At 37.4% G+C, this 25057-nt stretch overlaps 2 protein-coding genes and 1 long non-coding RNA gene across 4 annotated transcripts in view; 2 read left to right on the top strand and 1 right to left on the bottom strand.

The window, feature by feature from the left end:
• LOC137251444 (uncharacterized) overlaps positions 1-12274 on the bottom strand; it is a 124479-nt gene extending 112205 nt beyond the window's left edge. The window contains exon 1 of the long non-coding RNA XR_010953247.1: positions 11824-12274. This is a non-coding gene — a long non-coding RNA (uncharacterized lncRNA). The remainder of the gene's footprint in view (positions 1-11823) is intronic.
• Positions 6957-11529, top strand: LOC137251441 (zinc finger protein 182-like). The gene is made up of 2 exons (XM_067786034.1): positions 6957-7448; positions 8028-11529. The coding sequence occupies exons 1-2, from the start codon at positions 7020-7022 to the stop codon at positions 8967-8969; spliced, it is 1371 nt and encodes a 456-aa protein (XP_067642135.1). The 5' UTR covers positions 6957-7019; the 3' UTR covers positions 8970-11529.
• Positions 12275-14890: 2616 nt separating the features above from the next.
• LOC137251439 (zinc finger protein 596-like) lies at positions 14891-25026 on the top strand. Of its 2 annotated transcripts, XM_067786032.1 has the most exons (3): positions 15126-15159; positions 15231-15363; positions 19735-25026. In XM_067786032.1, exons 2-3 carry the CDS (start codon positions 15331-15333, stop codon positions 20644-20646), a joined length of 945 nt encoding a protein of 314 aa, XP_067642133.1. In that variant the 5' UTR covers positions 15126-15159; positions 15231-15330; the 3' UTR covers positions 20647-25026. The 2 variants fall into 2 exon arrangements, with proteins under 2 accessions (XP_067642132.1, XP_067642133.1); XM_067786031.1 differs by having other exon boundaries at positions 14891-15363.
• The last annotated feature ends 31 nt before the right edge of the window (positions 25027-25057 follow it).

Raw genomic sequence — 25057 nt, forward strand, 5'->3', positions numbered from 1 at the left:
TTTATTTTATATTATAGAATTTAGAACCAATAAAGAGAGTGAAGTTTTTATATTAAATCGATTTGCAAGGTGCCCCTTTAATACAAATTTATTGTAAACGAACCCTGGGCACGGCGAGTATACCCCAGCAAATATCAAAGAAGCAACGGGGCACGAAAAAGCTTCGTTACAGCACGTAGCAACATCAGCTGACCAGGATGAGCCGCTTACGCCTAACCACTTCCTGTTGGGTACAGCTAATACCGCGAACACTCCGCGGCTTACTGAGCCGGAAGAAAAAACATGGACATTACGAAAACAGTGGCAGATAGCGCGGCAATTACGGCAGCGGTTTTGGAAACGATGGATACTTGAGTATTTACCCACATTAACCAGGCGTGTCAAATGGTGTGCTCGAACAAAACCGTTGAAGGAGGGTGACCTCGTCTTCATTTGCGATGCTGGTATGCCGCGACGTCAGTGGTGCCGTGGTGTAGTGCAACGAGTGTATAAAGGCGTCGATGGTGAAATAAGGCGAGCTGACATCAGAACGAAAACAGGCCGTCTTCGTCGTCCGACGTCCAAACTAGCCGTGCTTGACGTCGAGAATGGTGAATCATAGTGATTCACGGGGTGGGGGATGTTATGAATCCACCATCGATAAGTTTCCTTCATTAAAATACCGAACACTGGCAAGAGTATTTCGTTTCCTTCTGTTATTTCGTTTACTGTCTACAATTTTTGTTCTCAATGTTCTCCAATATTCATGTCAACTCACCACACTTTGCGTTTCTCCTTCGTACGAGCTCAATTGCTTATTTTAAAAGTAGTTGAATGCCATTGGTGTCGCAACAAGTTAAGAAGGAGGACGTGAACTGCGGTGAGTATTTCAGAAAATGTGCCAATATCAATGTTGTATTAATTTATGTATTTCTTTAGAAATAAACGTATGGGAAATCATTAACTAAACAAATTTGAACGTTTCCCGGTGATTTCAACAGTCCGCTTTCTAGCTACGACGCCACATTGTATTGTCATCGGAATTATACATGCGTGTAAAATTTCAGCTCAATCGGACACCGGGAAGTGTATCAAATTTAACTTTCAAGATTTGATTACAGACAACAGCCAAGTGAAACCAAATAAAAGCTTATAAAAATTCATTCGATAGTTAAAATCATTCAGTAACTAACTATCGATAGTTGAATTCATTAGATAGTTCCCAACACAAGTTTTCGAGCATAAAAAATATGTTAATTATCGGATGCCCTAGTGCATATTGCTGTAAAGGGCGAATTAAAGCTGGAGTCATTGGTGCCGTATGTCGTATTGCTGTATCCGTATCCCTAACGTAATCAGCTGTTTATCGTTACGACGGTAAACTAAAACCCAATTGGTTGGCTACGATACGGTTACGACCTTAGCGGCACCAATAATCGATTGCATTTATTCTCATAAGGTTGGTGGAGCTGTTATAAGGTTACCGATACGGTTACCGATAAAGCACCAATGTCTCCAGCTTTATGGTGACTTATAACCATAAAGCTATAACCAGATAAATCAGCTGATCGAACCTATCTTATGGAAAGGAATGTAATCGATTAATGGTGCCATACCATAACGCTAACGCCATAGCCAATCAATTGGTTTTTGGTTTCTCGCCATATCCATAACCTAAAAATATTTGAGTTGGTGAATTTAATAACTTTTTTTAGATTTTCTTCATTGTTTTGGATACGTTATGACTAAGATACTTATTTTTTGTGGAATATGTTTGTAATTTTTTGCGTTTTCATCATTTTTATGAAATTTTCACGATTTTTAGGTTAAGGCACCATTAATCGATCACATTGAGATGGTTATGAATATGGGTATGGTTACGACTATGGCGTTAGGGTTAAGGAAGTTTAATTTGGCTTTAAGTGCTACCAAAAACCATGATGGAATTATAGAAGGTGGCGCATTGCGCATGTAACCATTAGTTCAGCTGTTTTTTATGAGCAATTTTTACGTCATTTTCCTTTAGCTCTTGTTTTTTTTCTCATTCTTTCATTCGCTGAAGCAGTCAAGTGTGACGTAGATGCGCAGAGCGAAGCAATTTTGAACTCGTGAATGCACAATCTTCTGTGTGTGATTTGTGACTAAAAACAAAGGGTATGCTGTAAAAAATTTTCCACAGAAGACCAAATCAAAATCAAATCCGGGTAAGAGTTGAGGGATCGACTGCTAATACGCTACCAAAAATATCGAGAGAGGTGTCAAACGACGCCTCTTGACATCAGTATAAATAATCCGAAGGCTGAAAATAAAAATTTTAACTCGTTCAAATGATATTGATGAGAAACCGAAAAACTACCCGCTGGTCTCCGAAACCGGGGGTGAGATTCAGAGTGTTTTTGCGCAGAACACCTTTCTGCATTGGAGGCCTTCGGCCGCGCTTTTAAAAAATTACCCTGGGTGGGTAACACATGTTCACAATTTTTTATGTAGGTACAACATTACAACAACCCCATGAAAAACGCCAACTTCAACTGCAAATATCTCGGGACAGGGGTACAATTTTACTTTTCTGCCTTCGGATTATTGTTGTTGTACGCGTCTTTTGGTACCTCTCTCGATATTTTTAGTAACGTATTAGCAGTCGACCCCTCAACTAAATCTGGGGTTACACTGAACAAGCAGTTCTTGCTTAATTGTCAGAATCCAAGAAATCCTAGCAAACAACTGCTTGATTGAGCACCGCCTCCACGGGGTTAAGAGAACATTTCCTAAAGCACTATGACGAAATCCGGCACCTGCCACCACAGCCGTTTGATCCAGGCAAGCATAAGCAGGACCTTAGCCAAATGCACACAGAATCGGTAAACGCCTTTGTCAGGGCGCGCCCCGTGTTGCAGAAGAAGAAAGCACACTACCAAGGGAAACACGAGTCACCCTGGCCTAACTTCGTTCTGGATACTGCAACAGGTTAAACTCTTATATGTCCAGAATCAACCCCGACATATGTAACGTATGCCCTGCATGTGATGTGTCCCCACATAACACCAACCATCTTTCCAATTGTAATGTGGAACCTACGCCTATAACACCCAACTCTCTGTCCGCTTCCACAAATCACACACGGAATATTGCGCTGCATCTACGTCACACTTGACTGCTTGAGCGAAAGAAAGAAAGAGAGAAAAAAACAAGAGCTAAAGGAAAATTACGTCAAAATTGCCCATAAAAAACAGATGATCTTTTGTTTACATGCGCAATGCGAAATCTTGTGTGTATGATTTGTGGTCCGCCCCTGTTGAAACAGCCAGTTTCCTTGGACTCCCGTTAGAAAATTTTGATGACAACTAGACTAGACCTACCCAAATCCGAAACTGATCCAGATAGATATCAAGATCATAGCGGTGTTGGTGCATTTGCATGTTAATTTTCTATAAGTATCTGGATCTCTAGAGTTGGGCCGTTTCGTTCTGAACTTGTTCAATTGACCGGGTCTCTCAACTGAACAAGTGAACTAGATCTTCTATTTCGGTTCTATTTGTTCTTTTAGTTCGTTTTATCTAATGTTATTCTTTCTCTCTTCTCGTTCGCGAACATTGTAAATTCATACATGCATACGCAGAAATTCACAGTGAGCACGAATATCGATGATGCCACTTACACTAAAGATATGTGTGGTCAACTTTGTATGTGGCACTGCTACACCAATATATGTATGGACTATTTATGAAAAAATGTTTTGTAAGAAACTAATTATTACATTTATTAAACTTGAAAAGTTCATATTTACAATTTGTGTCTGTACTCTTTCAATTTCCTGGATCTTCCGAAATTTGTAACTTTTTTGAAGTTAATTATATATATATATATTAACTTACTTTATTCATAACACATTTAAATATACCTACACAAAGCATTGCTGCATACACACCCCCATCTATACTTGTTGGCTTTTTTCGTGGGTGATGCGAGCAGCAGTGAACAAATTTGCTTAAAAAAAGGAACAGATGACCAAAAAGGACAACGTGTTCGTTCATCAGAAAAGGAACGAAAGATTCGAATCTGAAATGAACGAAAAAGCACAACTCTATGGATCACGCTTCATTGGATCGGAGCTATTGTAAACAATGCTTCATGGTTCAATTATGTACAGGTTGGCTCATCTCATCAGCTAATTTTATTTATGTCATTGCATGGTCGAAGGGATTGTCAAAAGGAGATGGCAAACTCAAAATGAAACCAACACATTGGCAACATTTTACTTACACATACAAAAACTGTTAAGTTTTATGTTTCCACTCCATACCACTCGCACCAACACCAATACACAGATTTTGACAATTTGAACAGACATATTTTGTTGCTTTACAGATGAGCCAACCTGTATATAGTTGAACCATGACAATGCTTGCAACAAAGTGCATATATTATACACAATGCAGATAAATAATTTTGCATGTAAATGCAACAACAACGATTTGAGCCAGATAAATCCAGATAGCAGTGTGGTTCAATTTGTGAGCCAGATAATTTGTTAATTACTTCTTTTTAGGTTGGCAACGCGGCCTTTAATATACTTACTTTTTCAAAAATAGATGTCGCTGCTTAGCCTTTCGTCGTATGAGTTAAATGAAAAACAGCGGCGACATCTGCCTATAACATTTCACGTGTGCGAAAATTTCACGACATCTGCTTCTCAAGTCTCTCAATGATCCAGAGCATTCCCGTGAGAATTGAGCGTGAGCCGGATCTCTAAAACTCACTGAAAGACGGCAACAGTCTTACCATCCTTAAAGCTGGAGTCATTGGTGCCGTATGTCGTATCGCTGTATCCGTATCCCTAACGTAATCAGCTGTTTATCGTTACGACGGTAAACCAAAACCCAATTGGTAGGCTACGATACGGTTACGACTTTAGCGGCACCAATAATCGATTGCATTGATTCTCATAAGGTTGGTCGAATCAGCTGTTAAAAGGTTACCGATACGGTTACCGATAAAGCACCAATGTCTCCAGCTTAAGGCCTCCTGCGATTTACAACGAGATGGACTGAATTTTGTGTGGGTTAGTGCAGTCGGGTGGCTTCGTGTTGTCGGCTACACGTTGGTGAAAATCAAAAATTTTAAATTTTTTTCATTTGACGCTTGCTTATTTGATAGTCGCGGGGTGTGATTGACAAAACAGCAGTATTGTATTTAGTTTAGTGCAATTCATTTTAAAATTTATTGAAAATTATCAATGCTTACCAGCTTTATGGAATGTAAAGCTTTTATTATTATTTAATAAAATGTTTGGTAAAAGTCTAGTTGAGGGGTCGCCTGCTAATGCGCTACCAAAAGTATCGAGAGAGGTGTCAAAAGACGCGTACTAGTCTCGAGAACATCTCTGTCCGGAGATATCTGCAGTTGAAGTTGGCGATTTTCATGTGGTTGTTGTTGTGTAGTACCCACAAAAAAAATTGTGCATCACCGTGGCGGCAGCCACGGTTATACCACACACCCGGACTTGGCATGGCGTAGCCCAGGGTTATTTTTTACAAGCGCGGTCGAAGGCCGCCAACGGAGAAAGGTATTCTGTGCAAAAATGCTATGGATCCCACCCCCGGTTTCGGAGGTACCCGCGGGTCATTTTTCGGTTTTTCGTTAATATCTTTTGAACGAGTTAAAATTTTTCGCCTTCGGATTATTATTACTGATGTCAAGACACGTCGTTTGACACCTCTCTCGATATTTTTGGTAGCGTATTAGCAGTCCGCCCCTCAATTAGACTATTGCCAAATTTGATAGTAGTGCAGTTTAGGGGCCCAACCCTAAAGTTGGGCCAAGAGTGAGGTATAAAAAGACGCGTATTAATCTTGAGAACAATAATCCGAAGGGGGAAAAGAAAAATTGTATCTCTGTCCGGAGATATTTGCATTTGAAGTTGGCGATTTTCATGTGGTTGTGTTTGTGGTGTACCCACAAAAAAATTGTACATGCGTCATTTCACACCTCTCTCGATATTTTTGGTAGCGTATTAGCAGTCGACCCCTCAACTAGACTATTACCCTTATTTGTAAATATTTACCTGAAATTTGCTAGCCATACCACACACCCGGACTTGGCATGGCCTAGCTCAGGGTTATTTTTTATAAGCGTGGTCGAAGGCCGCCAACGCAGAAAGGTGTTCTGCTCAAAAATACTATGGATCCCACCCCCGGTTTCGGAAGTACCCGAGGGTCTTTTTTCGGTTTTTCGTTATTATCTTTTGAAAGGGTAAAAAAAGTTAACTTCCTCGGATTCTTGATATAGACGTGAATACGCGTCTTTTGATACCTCACTCAAAAAAAGGCCCAATTTTAGGGTGGGCCCCTAAACTGCACAATTACCCCAAATTTTTATTAATTTTTTTATCATTTCATAAAACTCCTGTAGTTGCAAGTAAAAAAAAATCATCATCCGATGACGACATATCCACGTCCGAACACTACGGTTTCTCAATGCAAATGTTGATTGATGGCTTATTTGATAGCCGCGGGGCAAGCGTCAAATACCCGACAAGCACACATACAAAAATTCACTCAATCTCGTTGTAAATCGCAGGAGGCCTTTAGTTGTTTTGGTTCTATATTATAAAAAACATTGTAAATTTTACCAAGTAGCGCAACTAACAGCTGATCGGTGAAAATTCGCACATTCACACGCACAGTTCTCGACTCAGTTTCAAAACAAAACTTTAGATTATTTAATTCAAATTTTAATGTGAGATAATCCTTACAAATTTATGTATACAGAATATATATGACGTTTTTGTTGTTATTAAAACAATAGTTTTATTCATATTAAAGCTTTTATCATTTTTTTTTTTTAACTTTGAAAAATCTCCGAACACCATTCCTTCATTATATGACATACGACTGCCTAGTCCACTGCCTTCCACCCTATTCGCAACATAACCTCTACTTAAGCTGCCAAACTATATAGTAAACAATGATAAAAAATCTAAAAGTTATAGAATCTATATAACTTTGTTTGAAGTGGCTGGTAAAATAAAGTTAGTTGATATGTCGGTCTTAACCAAAACTAATTTAAAAGAGCACTGTCGCACGTGTTTAAAGCGCTTATATAGTGGTACAGAAAGTAAAACAACTGAATGCCACATAGATGATGTTCAAAAATCAAAGAACTTACACTTTAACATCAGCAATGATCCAGAGTTGCAAGATCTAATTAATATCAATGTGGATAGTTCTTTCGATAGTGATACGTTTAATGCCGCAGTTCATAATTACCCAGAAAATGTGTGCATTGCTTGCTACAATAAGCTTTATAGCTTTGCTATTTTCCGCAGGCAAGCGCAAGAAAGCGCTCAGAAGTTACGCACTGTTCTTAATTGTAAAAATATAAAAGTGGAAGTACATTTTGAGGAGTCCGGAGATGATGTAGACGAAAATATGACTGCAGGAATATTGAGTCAGGCTAGCAAATTTCAGGTAAATATTTACAAATAAAGGTAATAGTCTAGTTGAGGGGTCGACTGCTAATACGCTACCAAAAATATCGAGAGAGGTGTGAAACGACGCGTCTTGACATCAGTATTATTAATCGAAGGCGGAAAATAAAAATTTTAACGCGTTCAAAAGATATTAACGAAAAACCGAAAAAAGACCCGCGGGTACCTCCGAAACCGGAGGTGGGATCCATAGTATTTTTGCGCAGAACACCTTTCTGCGTTGGCGGCCTTCGGCCGCGATTATAAAAAATAACACTGGGCTACGCCATGCCAAGTCCGGGTCTGTGGTATAACCGTGGCTACCGCCACGGTGATGCACAATTTTTTTTTTTGGGTACGAACACAACAACAACCACATGGAAATCGCCAACTTCAACTGCAAATATCTCCGGACAGAGATAAATTTTTTCTTTTCCGCCATCGGATTATTGTTCTCGAGATTAATAAGCGTCTATTGACACCTCTCTCGATATTTTTGGTAGCGTATTAGCAGTCGACCCCTCAACTAGACTGATACCCAAATAAGATGCTGGCTTAAAATAAAATTTCAATTTTACAGTTACATGATGCAACCGCAGAAAATGAGGAAACATTTTTTGAAACATCCGCTCTTACTTTAGCTGATGCAGTATTAAATGATGACACCGGTGATCCCTTTTCCCCATCTGCACAATCGATATCAGATAGTATAGGTGGTAGAGATTTTTCTGAAGAAGAGGAAAACAAAGATGAGGATATGAATGCTGTAGAAAAAGAAGTTGTTTATAGAGATGCTTTGAAGAAAGGGATTGCTAAACCAAATATTGTAAAAGAGGTCACAAAATCAAACACGCGAAAGTCAAAGCCTCCAAAGATAATAACGAAAAACAAATATAGATGTCCACAGTGCAACGAAGATTTTGTCAAAAACTCCGAACTTACCGACCATGTAAATCAGGTGCATGCCTTGGGCAGTACACCGTTTTTATGCGATCATTGTGACAAGAGTTACCGAAATTTGCGCACTCTTAAGGAGCATATATTAGATTCGCATCAAGTTGAAATAAAAGCGCAAAAACACTTCCAATGCACCCAATGCCCAACAGCATTTTTAGATGAGACTGATTGTAAAAAACATATAGCCGTACACTTGACAGGGAAAAAGACACGCGTGTGCGGAATTTGTGGTGAAGGTTTTGCAGTCAAGAAATGGCTCATTGAACATTTGCGCACACATACTTCCGATGGGAGAATACCGTGCTCTCAGTGTGATAAAACTTATACCACTAGCGATGGTCTTGAAAATCACGAGCGTGCCGTCCATCTTAAAGAGAAGCCACATTATTGTCAGATCTGTGATAAACACCTGCAAAATAAGCAATCCTTCCGTATCCACAACTATCGGCATTCTGGCAAGAAACCTTATCTATGCGATATTTGCGGAAAAGACTTTCGACAAAGAACTCAAATGAAAACACATCGCTTGACACACCTTAAAAATGATATGAGTATTTTATTGTAGACAGCAATTAGCATAGCAAGATGCTGTATTTAACGGCTTTTAAAAGTCTAGAATTAATCACCGAGGGGCTGGTCATGTCCGACACCATAATTATCAACTAGATCCTCCAAAGAAAGTATAGGCCTTCCTCTTCTCTATCTCCAGCTGTTGGCGGTCAGAATAATTTTATTCATTCGCATAAAATTTACTACCTTGGACAATCCTGAGTTTCGATCCGCTGATCTATTACGAGACTACTGGAGAAATAGGTTTTTAAATATGTACTGTGTGCGATGCAAATAGCCACCCCGCGCTGCGACTCAAGGTCGGTAGTATTCGATGTATAATGCAATGACGGTCTCAGTAATAATAAATAAATAGCTGGCGCGATTCACCTCCGAAGAGATTTGGGCTGACCTTTTCTTCCAATTTGCGTCGTAACAGTTTTTAATTTCTCCTACAAATTGGTGGATCTTACCTAGAAACTTCTCGGCAGCCACTACTAACTAACAAAATTGAAACGACTTTTCCTACATTTTCTTATGTTGTTACGTGAACCCAGAAACTCCAGTATGGTAGGTGGAGCGAGTTACACTACGGCCACTAAAACGTTCCTAGAGAACGAAAAGTGACACAAAGTTAAACCAAATTTGACAAGGTATAACGAAAACAATAATTATCCACTGCCGGAAAATGAACAAAACAATATTAATCAGTAGGTTTGGTTCTGAGATTTTTAATCATAAGTGGTGTTTGGGTTGAATTTGAGTGGGCAGCATGCATAGTGCATTTTACCTATTCCAGAACGAAATAAATTTTTCAAGAAAATTCATAAAAATATGAAATTTAATTTTTTTTCAAGAGCAATAATTAAATTTAAATTTATTAGTTTGGGAGCCCCACCCTAATTTTTCGAGTGAGGTGTCAAAAGACGGATATTAACGTATGGAGATTTACTATGCCGTATTTTTGCTGTTATTGTTGTAGCGATAAGCACACTCCCCGATGGTTTTGGGGAGTATTATCCGATGTTGTTTGTTTTGTCAGATGGAGATCCGGCACGTTCCGGCAACAAGCACCATTAGGGTACTAGTACTAGCCCGACTATCTCGGAAATGATTTGGTATGACCACATGAAACCTTCTAGGCCATGCCGCCAACCCATCTCCTAGATCCATGAGGAAGTTGGGGTCGCCAGAGCCTCTGATACTAAAGAAACATGATTCGGAAACGGGTAGGTGAGGTTGACAATTAATTGGGTTGGAGAAGCTATAAATTGCACTGACAGTGCCTTAAGGGTTGCGCTCCTAGCCCCCACATGACACCAACCATCTCTTCAATTGTAATGGGGAACTAACGTCTCTTAACACCCCTGTTGAAACAGCAAGTTTCCCTGGACTCCTGTTGGAGGACATTGAAGACAATTTGTGATTGGTCAGACCTATTGGATGGGGCGAAGCACTGCTACAAAAAAATAGGGTAATAGTCTAGTTTAGGGGTCGACTGCTTATACGCTACCAAAAATATCGAGAGAGGTGTCAAACGACGCGTCTTGACATCAGTATTAATAATCCGCCACGGTGATGCACAATTTTTTTGGTGGGTACGAACACAACAACAACCACATGAAAATCGCCAACTTCAACTGCAAATATCTCCGGACAGAGATAACATTTTTCTTTTCCTTCTTCTTTTTTGCCTTGGGGTTATTGTTCCCGAGATTAATACGCGTCTTTTGACACCTCTCTCGATATTTTTGGTAGCGTATTAGCAGTCGACCCCTCATCTAGACTATTACCAAAAATAGGTATTCAATTTTGTTTGCATCCCCGTGCCTTTGTAAATTAAGGGAACAAGTGCAGTATACGGACAATGCTGATATAAAACAACGAAAAATTGAGATCGACAGGTATTAATAAAAGAAACATAACGGTTTATTTTTTTTGTTGGGCAAACAACAACAACAACAAAAGTTATTAAAGGTCAAAGTTCAAAATAAGCTTTTTTTTTTAACCTAAATTACTTCTAAAGTATTGAATCTTCAAAATTTTGACGTGGTTGGATATGTATGTATTTCCAATACCTTTCATTTGATGTATATCTTAAGTATATAACTGCAAAGAATTTCCTGAAATAATATAATTTTTTAAAAAACATCAAAATTTTTAAAAACTTAATTTATTTTAAATTTAATTGCTGTATTAAATATATGAAAATATACTTTGGTAGATGGGAAATAATTTAAGCTTTCATTTAAAATTATATATAATATCCTTAGTCCCATCAATGCAATACCAACTGTCCTGTTCCTGGTATACCAAAACTTAATTTTTGGCAAATTAACAGTAATTCTGCGCATAACACTTGTTATTTGTTTCCTTTATGTGCAGAACACCTTTCCGAGTTGGCGGCCTTCGGCCGCGCTTATTTAAATAACCCTGGGCTATGCCATGACAAGTCCGGGTGGTTGCCTGAACCGTGGCAACATGCCACGGTACGCACTCTTTTGCGCGTTTTTAGGTACATCCTAATAAAATTACGACAACCATGTTTTGAAAATGGCAATAAGGTCGTACTGGCTTTTTTTCAATATACATACACATACATACATATGTACAAATAAATATGCGTAATTTACTTGGTAATTATAGCACTTTTAAACATCGAACATCGAATTTTTTAAGTATTTTACGGGATAGGAATACAAACAGCATATCAAATGAAAGGTAATTTTACTACCTATACAATGAAAAAAAATCGGTTCATTACTTAAAGAGAAATTTAGATTTAAAAAAATGCTTCATATGAACTTTGACCCTTAATAACTCCTGTTATTGTCATTTGCCCACAAACAAAATTGTGTAGTTATACTCACCTTGACCATGTCTATCAATCCTCATACTTCATTTTTTGATTTTGGAATTGTCCGTATACTGCACTTAAGCCAAATTAAGAAAGGCAACTTTACACCACCGCGGACTAGAGAAAAAAGTGATTTCACCAACACTTTTTAGCCTTTTAATCGCTTCAGCAATGTCTAACCAAGCTTTTAATGCGTTGAGTACTCTTTTTCGCTTTGGTAATATACCTTTCACGCACTTTCATTAACTAAAATAACATCTAACTAATCACACAAATTTGCATACAAAAAAATGTAAACAAACGTCTTGTTCTTCCTGTTTACATGAAGCTTTAATGCTTTGTCGCCTTCATGCAGCTTACGCCTCGTGTGCAGCTCTATATTCAAGTACATGTGTTCTACATCAAAGAGTACAGATTTCGCCTGCAGCGTTCAATACGCGCAGCCTCATGTGCACCTTGCCTAAGTGTTTTAAACCTGCCAAAAATAATTGGTAAATCCATCGCAATGCGATAACAAAAAAATCGATGACAAATCAGCGTTTTACCACTATCATCTTTATCTGGATTTTTTTCAATTATTTGTTGTGGCGTTGATTAGAGCTGGATTCGATTCGATCGTAGAAAAATCGATTAAATAGAACCAAACAAAGTTTATTTAAATTTTGCTTTTTCTTTGTAACAGTGTACTTGCTTACGATTGCTCGTTTTTTAACGACCGTGATCACGACACGATGACGATCGAACAGAGTTGCCAAAAGTAAAATATTGCATACAAATAACTGATAATAAAATTTCACTATGGCAACTCTGATAAAATCCAACCGCGCACTGGTTTTATGTGTACATAGTATAGAGAAATATTAGTTTATTCACGCAAATGTTAAATAACATAAGAATATTCTTAGTATAAAATATAAAAGTTGTATTGCCCCTCTTCATTTACTTTCATTTTAAATTAAATTCACTCCGATAATTCTTTCCGACACAATTCCTCTTTAGTACTTTGGCATATGATCCTCTGTGGGTTCTCCATGGAGTACTACAGTGAAAGTACTTTGGAAAGTACTCTCACGTATGTACTCTATGGAATACTCACAAACAAAGCGAGAGTGGGATCACCTACTCCTCTCCTAGGACATTGCAATGTTAATTGGAGCACATTTTTGTATGAATACAGATTAGTTTTGGAACACTCCTATACTCCTAAAGGAGTATTCCTTACAATATTTATGGAGTACTCGCATTTTTTAAGGGTTATTATTACAATCAGCCCAATTCTAAACGAAAATTCCGTGCGAGTTTTCTCCCTTCTCCCCTTCTCCCATTCCTCGTATTCTAAATAAAAATTCCTTGTGAGTTTTTTCACTTCTCCCTTTCCTCCTATTCTGAACAATGTTCGAAAAAGCGGAAACCGGTTATGGGAGAAAAGTAGGTATTATGAATGTGAGGGAGAGGGAGATTTCTCTGCCATTTCATAGGAGTTTTTTCACTTGTTAAATTAAAGGGAATGCATCAAAATAGTTAAAGGAAATTGGTTATTTTAAGAAAGAACACTTGTTTGTACAAATTTGTGCTAAAAGATGTATTTATATTCTACCACAATATTCTCACTGTTAATACAACAACAACTACAACCACAATATTCTTTATTTTAAGTCGAAAAGTATATCATAAGCAACGGTAGAGCTCTTGGTATACAAATTTGATGCAGCCATCCAGAAATTGCGCAAGGATTTTTTAATAAGGCTTAAATAGATTTTGGCATATGATGAAGGACGAATTCAACTCAACTTGGCCGCCAGAAAATTGCTTTGCTGAATGAAAGCAGGCAACTCCGGCAGATTTGTGTTATGCGGCCGTCTTCTTCTTATATTCCGCTGTTGATGTTGCTGTGGCACCAATTCATTACTCATTTCAGTGAATACCACATGAAATGCAATAAATACTGTGTAATGTTTATATTTTATTTCTTAATTTCCAACAAATTTGCAACAATAATTAAACTTTTCAATTTTTTAAACAAAATAAGAAATGTGCAACGAAATTTCAATTGACAAAACAGCTGACTTCGAAAATTCGAAATTCCTATTCCCCAATTATTGTTCTCCCTAGGAGAACAGAATTGGAGGAATTTTTCCGCGGGAATAAAAAAATCCGCGAGAACAAAATTCCGCGAGAATATTTAGAATTGGTCTGAATATGTATAATGTTCTCGCTTTGTTTATGGCATTAGAATCGATCTATGTTCAGCGTCATAAAAAATTAAATTATTTATTACATACGTAAGATAACATGTTCTCAGTAACCGTTTGCAGTTTTTAATCAATGAGGTATACGGAACTTTCAATTGACAACATACGGCAATTTGTGTTATCGTGTTTGCTGCTGTCTATATCATAAAAAGTATTAATTTTATATATTTGTTAAATGTGTCTTTCTTAATGTTACTCGTTGAGGCAAAACGTACCGAGGATCCAACCATTGTGTAAGAGATCTGAATTCGTTACCTTCGCCAATCCTAAAGGGTTTCATATCTGTGGCAATCATACTAATTAAAGCACAATTCAGTTTTTTCGCTCATCTACAGGCTGAGACTTCCTTATGTTGTTGTTATTAGGTTCAAAAAAGGATTCTAAAAGAGCTGTTGATGAAGACATTTCCATCAACGTTGGATGTGCGTGTTTCAAGCGATTTAACAAATTGGTTGTATTTCCACCTGTTTTGCATTTTTTTCTGTACCATTTGCATTTCGCAGAATCGCCATGAACTTGACTAAAATAGTTCCAGACAACAGATCTGCGAATCTTTGGATTATTTATAAGATTGAATTCCCATTCAGTCACTTTCAATTGGCTTCTAGAATCTAAAACTGTGGTATTAATTTCGTACTGAACACAACTTCATACCACCAACACAATAAAGCTAAATTTATAAAAGCAAAAATTACAGAATATGTATTTCCTCAAGCATCTGTAAAGACGATAGTGATGAAAACTTCGATACCTAAAGAATCGAACTATTTAAAAAAAATCGATTCATTTCTAAAAAAAGATCGATTAAGAATCGAATCGAAATCCAGCTCTAGCGTTGATAGAGAACAATTGGGTTCCAAAATATATAAGTTCAATAAAATATGTCTCTGTTAACCAAAAGTAATGTGAAGGAACACTGTCGTACGTGTTTAAAGCAATTAAATTATTGTACAGAGTGTACAGCAAGCGACTGTCATGCACATGATGTATCAAAATCAAAGAACTTGTATTTCAACCTAACCAACGATCCGGAATTGCACCAGCTCGTCAGTATCAATGTAGATGTTTTTTCCACAAGTAACGCGTTAAATCAGGCTGTTCGCAACTACCCAGAAAATGTGTGCCTTGCTTGCTACAATAAGCTTTATACCTTTGCTATTTTCCGCAGGCGTGCACAACAAAGTGCCGAAAAGTTGCATACCGTTCTTAGTTGTAGTGGAAATATCAAAGTCGAGACACATTTTGAAGAGATTGAAGATAAACAACCCATGTATCATTCGGTTCAGGCATGTGAATTTCAGGTACAAACTAAGATACATATTTAATTTGGTAATTCTATAGGACATGACACTCTTAATACACATCCAAAAATGTCGGGAGGAGTGTGAAAAGACACGTTTTGGACTCTGAAGTGCGAATCCCAAAAAAATATATGATACAATTTGGGGCTGTAAAGAGATATTTGCAAAAGAAATTTAAACTTTTCATATGGTTGTTGTTCACAGAAAAATTGTGAAATCTAAGAGATTTTGCATGGATTTCATTTTGATCCCACCCCATTGATTGGCGAAACGGCCAGGGCAATCATCTATAAGCGCGACCAAAGGCCGCCACCGCAGAAATGTGTTCTGTTCAAATATACTATGCTTCACCCGGGGTAGTTGGTAGGTTAATATCCTTTGAACGGAACAAGTGCAGAATACAGATAACACTCTCCAAAGCCTTCGGGGAGCAAGCTTATCGCTACAACAACAAAAAAAGTGTACTCTCTCCTAACGGACACCTCCCTTAAGCGGACACCTCTCATAAACGGACAATTTTTTCAGTACCAGGTGCCAGGCTTTTCGACAACCATGTGCCAGTGAAACTCAAGGCTGCTGCACACAATAATACCCCTTGGTTTAGTGCCAATATAAAACACTTAATTCACCAGCGTAACCTTGCTTACTCACCATGGAAAACATACAAAACCCTGGAGGCTCGCAACTGCTTCAAAACAGCTAGGATCGCTGCAAACAAAGCCATTAGGTCAGCAAAGCAGAAATTTTATAATAACAAGTTTAGTGCTGCTTTGAGTTCGAAGGAAACCTGGAAGTCGATTAAACATATTGGTATCGGAAAATCCAAATGCGATATTTCTGTCCTCCCTGATGTAGACATTAACGAGATAAATATAAATTTTGTAAATCTGCCAATCTCAACTGACAATATATGTGCTGACAATTATTGTATTCGCGCTAATGTTGATTGTGGTCCTCTTGAGTTTGCTAGTATCGATGATTGTGATGTCGTTCAAGCCATTCTTTCAGTAAAGTCTAATGCTATGGGGTTCGATGGTATATGTCCGAAATTTTTAAATAATTCTTCCTAAATCCTTCCTCACTTAACCTACTTGGTTAACTCTGTGCTGACGTCCTGTGTATTTCCCAAATGTTGGAAAGTTGCTAAGGCAATCCTAATCCCCAAGCAAAACAAGGAGTATAGACCTATAGCTATTCTTATGTGCAGGATAATAACCTCACAGATTCCCAGTCTGGATTCAGGTCAAATCGTAGCTGTAAAACGGCGCTCCTATCGGTGATAGAGGATATTCGAGAACAAGTTGACAAAAATTTTACTGCTTTCCTGACTCTTCTCGACCATTCAAAAGCGTTTGACTCGGTCGACCACACCGTTCTCTGCAAGAAGCTGGACAACCTATTTAATTTCTCCAACTGTGCAACAGCCCTCAGCAGATCGTATTTGGCCGACCGAACTCAGGCAGTAAGTGTTGGTAGCAGAAAGTCTGACTTCGTCAGTGTTTTAAGAGGAGTCCCACAAGGCTCAATCCTTGGTCCCCTGTTATTTGTTTTGTATATAAACGATTTGCCTGGTGTTCTCAAGTATTGTAATATTCACATTTATGCTGACGACGTACAATTGTATATGTGCTGTCCTAGTGATCGTACCAGTTCATGTATTAATAACTTAAATTACGATTTATGTCAAATTGGTACGTGGGCTTCTATGAACGGCCTATGTCTTAACCCTAAGAAGTCGAAATGTATAGTCATTCATAGAAGGTCACTAGATAAAAGTGGAATGGAAAATTTAATTTTAGACAACACTATTATAGAATACGTTGACACGGCAAAAAATCTAGGTGTAGTTTTTAACAAAACCTTGACATGGAAAGATCACATCTTCCGCACAGTGGGAAGAGTGTATGGGATGCTTCGTACACTGTGGCTTACACAATATTTTACTCCGTTACATATTCGTCTACTAATAGCAAAAGCGTACTTAATACCTACGCTGCTTTATGGTTGTGAGGTTTACTCTAATTGTGACTATTTATGTAATAGGAAACTTAGTGTTGTTTATAACAACATTGCTAGATACGTCTATGGGTTGAAAAAACTTGACCACGTCTCTCATCATGCTTACAGGTTGCTAAACATTTCTTTCGATAACCTTATTAAACTTAAAACGCTCACTACGCTACATAAATTAATATATATGAAGGAACCTGACTATTTGTATCGGAGGCTAAATTTTCTCCAGTCGTCTAGATCTGTTCTCCTTACCCACTTCAGACATCGTATGCTAATATCTGATCGCCAGTTCTTCATTACTTCCATACGTCTTTGGAACTCGCTCCCTTCTAGACTTAGGCTTATAAGCAATGCTCTGCTCTTCAATAAAGAATTAACAAGTTTCTATAATAACCTAGACAATTAAAATACTGATTTCTTTTAACAAATGTACTCTATCATTCGTTTATTTTATTTATTTACTGTTTATTAAATATATTATTTATTGTAACCTTTTCTTAGCCATAGTCATTAGCTTTAAGTTTCAAGTTTAAATTGTTCCTATTTTATGCCTTTTACCGACTAGCACTGTAAAATAATTTTTGCCAAATTGTTGTGCTGGGATGAATTGCCTAATAAATACAAATACAAATACAAATACTTATAAAAATACTTTTCATCTGATGTATATATATCTTTAACTTTTCTAGTCTTTATTTACCAAAAATTTGAAAAAGCTCTTTTTTGGTGGAAATTTTTTAAATTTTATTTTTTTCAAAAGAGGCTTAACTAAAACTATGTAAAGCTAGTCTTATCTATTCCTATATTAAACACAGCTCCCTTTTAACCTAGTTAACTTAGTCTACAAATTTTAAACATATATATTATATTAGCTTTCTTATAACCTAGTGTACTTAGTCTACAAATTATTATTAAAAATAGCCCTTAGCCGATCCAAAACCGGCTACGCCATGCACAGTAAATCTGCGTAGAACACTCTTAGCCGATCCAACACCGGCTGCGCCATGCACAGTAATTCTGCGTAAAACACCTTTCTGCATAGGCGGCCTTCGGCCATGCTTATAAAAAATAACCCTGGGCTACGCCATGCCAAGTCCGGGTGTGTGGTATAACCGTGGCTACCGCCACGGTGATGTCCTTCTGCGTAGTACACTTAACCGATCCGACACCGGCAACAAGAAAACTAAAATAAAAACTCACCTCCAAAAAACCGTTAATGTTCTGGGCGCACTCGACCAATTTCATTTCATGGCCCTCTGCACATAAATATGTACCTTCATAAGGCACCAAACCCCACTCCTGAAGAGCTGCTAGTTCATCTCTTGTTAATGGACCACTTTCGTTACAACCGAAGATTTTAAATATTTTTAATAAGTTTAAGTTATCCATGTTATCACGCACAATTAAATTCAACTTTTGATAATAACGGGCTTTTTATAGTTATTAAAAGCTTTATTCTAGAGTTGCCAAGAAAATACATAACAATAAACATAAGAGTTATAAGGTAATATCAGCTTGTTCACGAATGCAAAATTTTAAATAGTTTAATTTTGACGTATATTTTAGCAATAAAAAATTAGCATGTTATACATTATGTATTTTTGCAATTAATTAATACAATGCATAAACCCATACATATGTACATAAATAACATCATATATATACCTACATCGATAAAAACAATTGAACTCATATCACACCTTCGTTTTTCGCCCCTAAATAATCAAGTTATACCTGCTAATATAAAGATATATATACCAAATTAAAGGTAATGAAATTATCGTCAACACGATAGTATTAAAATATTTTGTCAATAACACATTTTTTCGACTTATCATTCGATTTATGATAAGTTAGCAATCATTTTCCCATAAAAACATAATTTTATTATAGAAATTTCTTCTAAATATAGATGTTTTATATATCAAACAAAACCTTGTTTTATTACCTATCTAAAGACATTACAATTTTCAAGATTGACTCAATAGTTTCAAAGATATTTTGTTTAAAAAGATCTAAAATTTACCTTTTGACGTGGAATTACCCCTAGTTATTATTTGCACCAAAAAAAAATTATGCGGTTAAACTCACCATAAACACCACTACCGATACTCATATAATTTTTTTTTAATTTCACATATGTATGTATTCTGCACTTAAGCCCTTTGAACGACTAAAAATTTGTTGTTTTTCATTTTCGGGACCGCGATCATATCACCAAAACGCGTCTTTTGACACCCCTCCCGATTAAGACGTGTATTAAGAGTGTCATGCTCACGTATATAATTACCCATAATTTCTGTTTATTTATTTATAAATCTATTTAATACTGTCATAACATAATATTAATATTTTCAGTTACATGATGCAACTGCGGAAAATGAGGAAACATTTTTTGAAACATCGGTGGCTAATTTAGATTATGTAGAATTAAATAATGACACTGTTGACCCTTTTTCACCATCACCGCCGTCAATATCTAATGGAAGCGACAGAGATCTTGTCGAAGTAGATGCTGACGACAAGAGAGCTGAGGAAAAAGTAATTGAGGACAAAGAAGTGGAGAAAAATAAGGTTAAAGACAAAGTTATTCAAAAACAAAAAAGCCGAATAACAAAACCTCCAAAGGTAATAAAAAAAGAAAAATATAGGTGCCCACAGTGTAACGAAGGTTTTGCCAAAAATGCCGAACTTACGGACCATGTAAATCAGGTGCATGCCTTGGGTAGTACACCATTTTTATGCGATTATTGTGACAAGAGCTATCGACATCTGCGCAGCCTCAAAGAACATGTGTTGGATTCACATCAAAGCGAAATAAAAGCACAAGAACACTTTCAATGCCCCCAATGCCCCGTAGCTTTTTTAGATGAAAGCGAACTGAAGAAACATAAGGGTCTACATTTAATTGGGAAGAAGACGCGAGTGTGTGGCATTTGTGGTGAAAGCTTTGCTGTTAAGAAATGGCTTATTGAGCATTTGCGCACACATACGTCTGATGGGAGAGTACCATGTGCTCTATGTGATAAAACATACACTACTAGTGATGCTCTCGAAAATCACGAGCGTGCCGTTCATCTTAAAGAGAAACCGCATTATTGTCAGATCTGTGATAAATCGTTTCAAAATAAACAATCCTTTCGTATACACAATTATCGACATTCTGGCAAAAAGCCATATCTATGCGATATTTGTGGAAACGATTTTCGTCAACGAACCCAAATGAAAACTCATCGATTAACACATTTTAAAAATGATATGGGTAATTAATTGTTGAGCTTTGATGATCTAAAAAAATTACCGGCCAAAACTAAAAACTCGCGAAGTTTTTTCTAATGCCAGAAAGCAAAAAACCAATCTTAGAACTGGTGGTGTCCTTATGTGAAAAGTAGCTGCCGCCCTTAGAAAAACGTGGAACATTTATGTGTAAACAAATTTCCACTCACTGCAAGGTTAAGATGTACCTAATTAGTGTACACAAGCTAAACCAAACCACAAATATGTGGAAGATAGAGTTTTTAAGAGGGAGAGGGAATGACAAAAAAGAGAAAAGGAGAATCTGCATCCGGCACAGGACCATCAACATCGATGTTTTTTACACATTTGCACGCATCCGTCAAAGTTGCAGCTTCCAGTTAGGAACTCATACGTATGGTATAACTCCGTAATCACAAATATTGATTGCTGCCCCTTGTAGCTGAAGCCTTGACCTCGCTAGCGCAACACAGAACGTGCTCAACACACTTCGCGCAGCCCACACTTCCTACAGCTGTTGTTACCGACAAGGTCTTATTTATACCACCAGCGGGATAGGGGCTCGGAATGATTCAAGGGGTTGTGTAGCGAAAATATTGGATTAAATAAATAGTAATTGGCCCGAATAGTAGACAAATAAAACAGTAGGAATGGGGCACATTAAACGGTATATTGGCAAGGAGAGCTGGATTGTCCAAATAGCCTGCAATGAGTCATAGACAAACATAGGATGAGGAATGGGAGCGGAATGATTTCGAGAATGACAAAGTGAAGCATTTTTTTATATTGAGGAAAAGATTGTTGGTATGGCACCAGTCAACCAGAACACTAAAGTCGTTTTGCAGAAGGGAGGCATCCGAAGGGCAATTCATTATACGGCAGAGTTTAAGATCGTCAGCATAGAGGAGGTAACTGGAGTTTTTGAAGCAGAAACCAATATCATTAATGCAAAGCACAAACAGGAGAGGATCAAGAATACTGCCCTGTGGTACTCCAGATGTTGGGACAAAGGTGCGAGACCTAATATTTTCAATTTCAATGCACATGAGGCTATTCGTTAGGCAGAATACAGAGTGGAAGCCAATAATACACTCAAGCTTATATAATATGGTGGATATGGTGAGGGACTGTCAAAAGCCTTTAAGAAGCCGATGTAATAGCATCAACAAAAACCACGAGTTATCGAACCTACCAATTAAGATACCTGAAGACAGAGATAAATTACAAAAGCGCAGACATCATCACTGTCGCGTTTCAGCGACGGCTTTAGTGTGAACATGGCATTACTCACATAGAGTTTGGAGACTGAAAGAGATTCAAAGTCTAATCGTTCAAAAACACCAGGAAGCAGGTTCGGAACCACAGTAGGGTCTTCAAAGTTGGATTTCAAAACATCGGCGAAAAACTCAACTGAGTTGTCCAGAAATCGGGAACCTTTGTTATTAAAATTCACGCAAGTGGGTTTATTATTAGAACCGAATTCCAAAAAGCTATAGGGATATCTTTTAGCTCAGATCGAGCCTACCCATATACCGATTGTACAGAAATTTGTCGAGCACATTAAATTGTTTCACACTATTTATATATTGGCTTTTAGAAGTGTTCTTGGAATTGTCTCTAATAAATCGCTCCCGAGATGGTTGGCTAGTACCTTAATGGTGATTGTTGTTGTTGTTGTAGCGATTAGGACACTCCCCGAAGGCCTTGAGGAGTGTTATCGATGTTGATCGTCCTTCGCCGGATGCAGATCCGGTACGTTCCGGTAATAAGCCCGACCATCTCGGGAAATATTTGTTATGACCACATGCGACCTTCTAGGCCATATCGCCCTCCCACCCCCTAGATCCATGAGGAGTTCGGGGTCGCCAGAGTCTCGGTTTGCAGAAGCTATACATATATTGCGCTGGCAACCTGAAAGTGTTGCGCTACACTTGAATCTATTTGGTATTTTAGTCGTCTCTTACGACAAAAATTGGTTTTCTTTATATGGAGTAAGTTTGCCTTAATAAGCATAAAACGAAGAGGTGACTCGTATTTCAAATTAAAATGTTCCTTTACCAATCATAAGCTATTAGAATATACCGTAAAAGAACATTTAAGCTACCGTTGCATAATAGTAGGTTAGAAAAAATTATCATAAACTATTTGTTGAATAGTGAAACTGGTATTGCGGACTATAAATCATTACGGGAGAAATATATGGGGGATTTCAATAGCTTGATTAAGATAATAAAAGTTACATTCTGGGGTTTGAATCAAATATAACGTAGAATCCAAAAGTTTTTTGGAATTTCGTCAATCCCAAACGAGCAACTTCGTGTATTCCGGCAGTCTTACAATGGCGTGTCTTCCAATTCTCCAAAAGAGGCAACCAATTTGTTTCCTAATTTCTACAAATAAAATTTTGCTGCTGACTCTTCTGATGATAATCAAGGAGGTTTTCATTTGTCAAATTCTCTAGATTCTGGAACCTGGCAATTTCTGGGCCAGACATTTTAAAGTCTATAATTGAACTAACAAATTCAAAATGTTTGCATTATTCATCAATCTCTCGCTGAAGCTAGACATATTTAGATGATAGATGATTGGGCGGTAGCATTTGTTGTAATATTCGAAACCGTATTAACAAATTCAAAAGAATTGTTTGAAACCACTATTATATTTTATAGTAAAACTTATTGATATACGCCTAAAAGTATATTTATATTTGATTATGATTTCTAACCGAATGAAAATTTTTGATATTTAAAAATTCAAAATAATGAAAATAAAATTATTGAACATAAATTACTGAATTCAAAAAGTATATAAAGTTAACAGGTAAAATGTATAATAGCTGTGTCTTTTTTACACCTATAGACGTTTACGCTTAAACTTTATATGGACTGCTAAGCGTCAAACTTTAAATACACCTCTGAAATTGCTGCAACTGAAATATGTGTCTATGTTTCACCCTCTACACTAATTCTATGTATTCTATGCGTACTGATTCATCGCAACTGATTCAGCTATATGTTATACACAGACATACAACAGAGCTTTGCGTCTCCGATTTTACGTACACCCTGTTGTTCTGTAGCTAGTTATTTAACCACTGCCGCTACATGGGTCTCCTAAGCATTATCTAAGCGAGGATAGGGTTTTTTTTTACGCGCAAACGTAAACATATACGCGTGTAAAAAACAAACACGGCTAATATAATGGTACCCCTACATTACTCCCCCTTCCAGAGAATTAATATTAGTTGTTTTTTTTTTTTTCAAATCTATATACGTCTACACTTAAACTTTATATGGACTGCTAAGCGACAAACTTTAAATACACCTCTGAAATTGCTACGCATAAAATTAGTACTACTAAATTTCAATACCCATAATACTCACATGTAACTGAAATATGTGTCTATGTTTCACCCTCCACACTAATTCTATGAATTCTATGCGCGTCCACTATTTATCACAACTGATTCAGCTATATGCTATACACAGAAATACAACAGATGGTTGTGACTCCGCTTTTCGGTATACCCTGTGCTGTAGCTAATTGTTTAACCACTGCCGCTAAATGGGTCTCTCAGCGGCTTAGGGGGTCAGAATATATCCGCGGTAGGTATGCCTGTCGTAAGAGCGACTAAAATACCTGATTCAAGGGGCTGTGTAGCGCAACCCTTCCGGTTGCCAGCGCAATATATAGCTTCTCCAAACCCAATTTTCAACCTCACCAATCTGCGACGAATCCTGTTTCACTAACAGACGAGGCTCTGGCGACCCCAGCTCCTCATGGAACTTGGGGTAGGGAGGGAGGGGATGGCCTGAAGGTTTAATGTGGCCACATAAATCGTTCCCGAGATGGTCGGGCTAGCACCTTTATGGTGCTATGGTACCGGAGCGTACTGGATCTGTATCCGGCAAAAGACCATCACATCGATAACACTCCCCAAAGCCTTCGGGGGAGCAACATTATCGCTACAACACGACACAACAAGGGTCTGCTAAGCATTATCTAAGCGAGGATAGCCTTTTTTCACGCGCAAACGAAACGTATACGCGTTTAAAAAAAACACAGCTATTAAAGAAATTAAATGTGACTTGCTTTTTTGTTCTATTGTTATTGTGATAAATGTTAGAGTTGTTAGGTAACCTTTCAATAATTGCTGCTTTTATCCTGTCAATTGGAATAGTTTTATACCTTGTATGGACCTTCATACGGTTGTTGTAAAGAACGCTTATTAATTAAACGAACAAAAAGAAATTTGCATGTTTGTAATTCTTTCGGAACAAAAAAAAAACACATTAGAGTTATGAGGATTTAAACTGGAATGAACATTTCTAAATTTTTCACGTAATTTACAAAAAAATTTTATTTGACGATGAATTTTCAGATGTTGGAACAATAAGTTCAGCGGGCAATCGTAAATTTTGTCCAA

Source organism: Eurosta solidaginis, chromosome 4 (genome assembly GCF_040869045.1).
Source record: "Eurosta solidaginis isolate ZX-2024a chromosome 4, ASM4086904v1, whole genome shotgun sequence".
NCBI lineage: Eukaryota > Metazoa > Arthropoda > Insecta > Diptera > Tephritidae > Eurosta > Eurosta solidaginis.